The sequence below is a fragment of the Eretmochelys imbricata genome, chromosome 1 (assembly GCF_965152235.1).
Source record: "Eretmochelys imbricata isolate rEreImb1 chromosome 1, rEreImb1.hap1, whole genome shotgun sequence".
NCBI classification, from domain to species: Eukaryota; Metazoa; Chordata; order Testudines; family Cheloniidae; genus Eretmochelys; species Eretmochelys imbricata.
Genome location: NC_135572.1, coordinates 145,113,002 through 145,118,640, shown reverse-complemented (window position 1 = coordinate 145,118,640; position 5,639 = coordinate 145,113,002). Strand labels below are relative to the sequence as shown.

At 35.4% G+C, this 5,639-nt stretch overlaps 1 protein-coding gene across 1 annotated transcript in view; it reads right to left on the bottom strand.

Annotated features, from left to right (window-relative positions):
- Positions 1–1,962: 1,962 nt before the first annotated feature.
- The window catches only part of POLA1 (DNA polymerase alpha 1, catalytic subunit), a 353,817-nt gene continuing 350,140 nt past the window's right edge, over positions 1,963–5,639 (bottom strand). The window contains exon 37 of the mRNA XM_077807202.1: positions 1,963–2,340. Within this exon, the coding sequence (XP_077663328.1) occupies positions 2,168–2,340 (173 nt within the window). The 3' untranslated portion in view covers positions 1,963–2,167. The remainder of the gene's footprint in view (positions 2,341–5,639) is intronic.

Sequence of the window (5,639 nt, the reverse complement as noted above, 5' to 3'; positions counted from 1 at the left end):
ATAGGGATACTATATATTGCTGCACTCTTCACAATTATTCCACAACCTTCATTTAATTTAAAACTCCCTAACCTTATAAACTAACAGACTATTCAACAATGATTATACAGATACATAAAAATGCCAGAGTAAACATTTTGTTTGTATATAATACTTACATGTCTTGAAGAATGTAATCTTTTTACTTTTCTGAAAATTCTACCCAGTCTCATTGGTCACATCAAATAATAATTTGACTGGTTATAGTGGAAAATCTCAAATATACAGGAAATTAAAAAAGAAGACAGGCTATTGATTATTGTATCTTTCAATGGTCTCTAACTTGATTGTTTCATTTAGACAGCAAGACCTTATTTCAGACTTTACACCTGAGAAATTATCCGTTATAATGATCTGACTAAATATGCTGAATGAATGCACAAGTAGCACTGCTTGATGCATCCAGATGTCTGGGCTAACACTGACCCCAAACTGGTAACTGTTGATAAGCACACACTCATTTAATTTATTAGGACTACTTGTGCGAGTAAAACTTGCAGGAGTTAGCCCCATGTATGAGAAAGCTAATGTATACTTAGACATACACAACATCAATATCTACATAACAGTGTTACCCCAGAGCACTCTCCGGTGAAATTTTATAAACAAATATGATATAAACATGTACACTCAATCACACACAATCCCCTTTGATATCTAGTGGGTTTGTGCTGGTACTCTCACTATTTTCTAGCTTCAAGCTTTTTTTCTTAGTTTTCATTGAACCAAACTGACCTTTTAAAAGCAGAGATGCATATATCTCTGTAAATTGTACTGTAAACTTAGAGGAATGGACTCAAAGGATAAGTCTACACTACAATAAAATGGCCGCTGCTGGCCAGCGTCAGCTGATTTGGGCTGTGGGGCTAAGGTTGCAGGTAGATGTTCAGGCTCAGTAAGGCTCTGGGACACTCCCCTTGTTGTGTCCAATATATACAATGGATCCAGTCAAATTCTCTTTCACTAGAAAACTTTATTTTTTTCCTTCAAGCAGTATGAAACTTTCAATTTTATACTGTTACATATCTTTAAAAGCATTTTAAAGTCTTGAATTAACAAATACATGACACTGTAAACCTAACACAGAATGTAATACTTATTGAAAAGTACAAACAACCTTAATTTTTTCCTCCTCCTGCACAAAAGAACCAAGCATTTTTATTATAATTTCTTGTCATTTCTGTTTGTCATTTTACTGGCAGTAAACAGTAAATAATATCTGCTTATAAAACCATTAAAACTTCAGTATGGCCATAATCACTTTTATCACAAAACACCAACTTTAATATTTTTGGCTACACTTCGTTGTACCCACATTTTTGTCATTGACTGTTTATATCATCTGATTTTTGTGTGGAATAAAGTTAGATATCTATGTGCTTGGTATATGTATCTGGTAAGCTGACTGCATATTTATTTCTTTAGAATAGCAAGACATTACTTATGTGTAAATACAAAGAAAGTACATCTAAAACAGAAAAAAATATAGTTCTCTGTTTTTGGTAACTACAGGTTATAAAACTGCCATCCCTTGTTTAATACCTTTAAATATAAATCTTAAAAGTAAAGTCCCCTTCAGAAGAAGGTATTAGGAGGCTTTTAGGTTTAGTATTGTTTTTAATTGGTATGTTTATGATAGGAAAGTAGATAAACTATGAAAAGGCAAAACATTAGTGCTCCTACTGAGACCTCTACTAACCTCTCTTCCTGAGAGCACCTCTACTAAATACCCTGGAGCAAAGTCTAGGATCACTTACATTCCAGCAACTCTCACTGGGAATTATTCAATTAAAGCAGCAATTCCCCCACCCCCTTTTCCCTCATAGGTCTAGATACAACACTATATATATATATGTATGTATGTGTGTGTGTATATATATATATATACACACACACACACACACACACACACAAAATCAGCTACTCAGGTGGTCCAGTAAATCACTATATTCTGTTTTTATCTTTACTTATTTTTTTCTCCACTGAGAAACCAAGATGATTAAAACACATCTGTCTTTTATGTATGTTGAAATCAGAGTATTATTGTTTAAAATGGGAAAGCCAGAGGAGAAAAAAGATTATTGTTTTTGAAGGATAAACAAACCTCTCTTCTACCATTTTCACTTAATCATTGTCTTTCATTACTGGGATCTCCCACAGATTTTACTATACTGAAGGTCTGAAAGAGTTTGCTGAGGTTTACTTCAGAATAGCCACTCATGGACAGAAATTTGTCTACTGTGTTCTTCAACTTTCTGTAAACTTCTGTCTCATTTATGGTCAGCTTCCTCTTCATGATGTCTAAAAACAAAAGAGAGGGATTAAAAGATCAAAAAGAGAAACACTTTTTCATCAATCTTTTAAAATAAGATGTGATTAACTGCTGCTGGAGACACAAAACAAATTTTTCTGCAATAGCTTCAGACTTTTGCTGTGCTCTCACGCCCCACTTACCTTTTCCAACAATGCCTTTACCCACAAGTTTAGGAGGGATGTCAAAATTGTAACTCACAAAGACACTGAATCTAGTTCAACAAGGAATTAGTCAGACCATCTGTCACACTGCAACTGAACTGGTGCAGCACCTCCTGTCAGTAACTGACATGAAGTGCTGCTTGGCCAGAAATGCTGCCCAAGTGGAGGGAGAAAGTGGGGGTTGATTAGACACAACATCAGAGAAAATCAGGAGTGTGTTGTCATTGACAAATGATTATTAAAAAAAAGTGCGATCATGAAACTTATCACAGAGTAGGCAGCATGTCTAGTGGTTGAAAAAAAAGGGATTAGGCATCTGGAGACCCAGCATGAAATTCTGGCCCCAGTGAAGTCAATGGATTTTTTTGCCATTGACTTCAATGGCACCATAATTTCATCCTTTGTTCTTATTCCTATCTGTATCACTGGATCACTGAAATACTTTTGGGCAGGTCTACCTCTCTGTTCCCAGGTCTCCTCATCTGAAAAATGGGAATATTAATACTTATCTATCATTGTAATGCACTTCAAGATCTTTGAAGAAAGGCATTAAGTGCACACTATTAACAAAGGAGGAACTCCCCATGACCGCAACTTCCTACCCTAACACGTAAGTAAGATGAGCCTATTGTCTTAGCTAATAGGCCTTATGCGGAAGACATAAGATTCTCTTGATGTACCAATGAATAGGCGATTCCAAAGTATTCGGTTGGCACGATATCTCTGACAAAACACACAATATTTGTTTTTTTAAACACTTCATGAATTCAGTGGCAAAGCCACTTTCTTTTTTAAATTTAGTTTTATAACAATATAGAAAAAACAAACAAGCTCTCTTATCTTTGTCTGTGAGTGCCTTATCAAAATGACAAACAAAATCCAACTAAGACTAAAATTAGCAGATATTCCACATGCCAACAATAAAACACGTGGTAAAGATCAAGTCCAACAATGCTCCTCTTTCCAAACAGGTTCCAATCATGCCCCTCCCTCTTTATAAGCCCAGGTAAATAGATAGACCTCATAGTGCACCTGGAAGGTCAACTGATTCAGACATTTTAGGACTAGTGGACATGCAGGAAGTGGTTCCAAAGTTGAGGGTTCCTCCCTCTTTTATACTTGGGGAGCTCCAGCTGAAGCCTCTCTGCCGATCAAAACGGTGACAGTATGGCACAGGGAGATATGCAATCTCTTGAAGCAGCTCACAAGCCATTTTGGCATAGCATAAGCATGTATCCTGTAAGCATCCCACAGTGTTTTCCTATTGCACATTATTCTTGACCTGCTACAACCTGTCTCATTCTTTGCTGTCCTCTGAGCAGAGACTGAAGCATTTCATTACTTTGTTTATATTACAAAAATGCCCCACAGTACATATTGCATGTAAAAAACCGTAAGAATAACAATTCTTTCTTAACTAGCCAGTACTACACTTTGTGTGGTTTGTTAGAACAACATAAATCTTTAGGATAGTGAGCATTTCCCAGGATCAATGAGAGCCACATGTTTTTTGGGACTCTGTGACTTTTCCAGTCCACCCATGTAGGGTTAGGCAAAAAAATTAAGGTGGAGAGATGAACACTTCCCATTGATCTAGCTTGTGTCCTATATCCATGGGAGAGAAGAAGGACCCATCTAATGTATGAGGACCTGGGAGAAAAACATTAGATAGGAGGGATAGAAAGTATTGGGGGAAAATAATCACAAATCTGGAATTTTATAAACATATTATAAAACATCTTTGACCTTAGCAAGATTTTTCAAGGTAAGATCACTACCTACTAATTTGATACAATATACCTAGCTTCAGGTATTATTGTGGATTCCTCAATTCATACGCTTAGCTTTTCACATTTATTTACTCAGGAACTTCCACTGAAGCCAGTCTTAAAGCAAATTTCTTTTATTTTAAAATTATGATAGTTAAACAAGATTAAAAGTGTACATCACATTTTAGGTACTTTACAAACAACTCTAATCAGCAAGCATTCGGTCCCCAAAGGATTACATTTAATTTTAATTTTAAGTATGTGAGAATTTATGTGCCCACCTTCACACACACTTATAAGTGTTTGCAGGATCAGGTCCAAAGTCATCAACATATGGAGTCTACTTGAATATAACATATCTGAATTACTATTTGCCACTATTCAGTCAATAATCAAATTACTTTTTTCTACTGGTAAAAGATAACTTAAAATTCAGCCTAAAGAGAATGAAAAACCAGATTAAAGATTCTGTACTTTAATCAGATTTGACTCACTATATCATAAAACACATGTAATTAACCTGAAAACACTTTAAATCTTGGGTCTAATTAAACATAACTGTGAAAAGATATACTGAGTTACTACAGGATTCAGTGTATTGTCAAACAAAAATTAAACTAACCATAATCCTCAAGACACTAAGCAGCTCATATATTGATACAGCGTAAGAGATATTAAAGGATATTATTTGCAACTGCTCATGTCCTGGCAAAACTGAGGAAACTTGTGCTTACTGTACCAACAACTGTATCATGAAGTGTCTAAACTTGAAGTTCAAAATTAGGGTAAAATAGTTTTAAAGATTCCCAGAGCCCAGGAGAGACCAAGGTGAAGTGTATCAATGTACAGAAACAGCTGCTACATATGGAAAGAGCAGGAAGACACATTAATCAGGAAAAGAACAACTAAACTGAAACAATAAAGCAATGCTGAAGTGAAGAACAAAAAAAAATAGACACACGCATCACTCAAAATCTGTCTCAAGCCATTCCACTAGCAGAGTTTCTAGGTTTTGTTCACTAGATCTAAACATTCATTGTTCACTGTAACCCTTCTGAAAATTTACATTAATTACTTTAAAAAGATTGGTAGATGGAATTTTTTTTTTTTTTAGGCAGAAGGGAAAGGTGGAATGGGAAAGGAGAAATAAAAGGGGCTGCATTAAATTAGTGGGAGGATAATCTTAAGTCTTAATTATAAAATACAATGTTATACCACTAAATTCAGACTGCAGTTCTATCTATCTGCAGTACAGCAATACTATGCATTTGAATGACACAAGTGCATCTGATGACTGGGGAGAACAGATTTAAAGAACTGTAGTAATACAGTGCACAGGAAGATGAGAGAGGACAC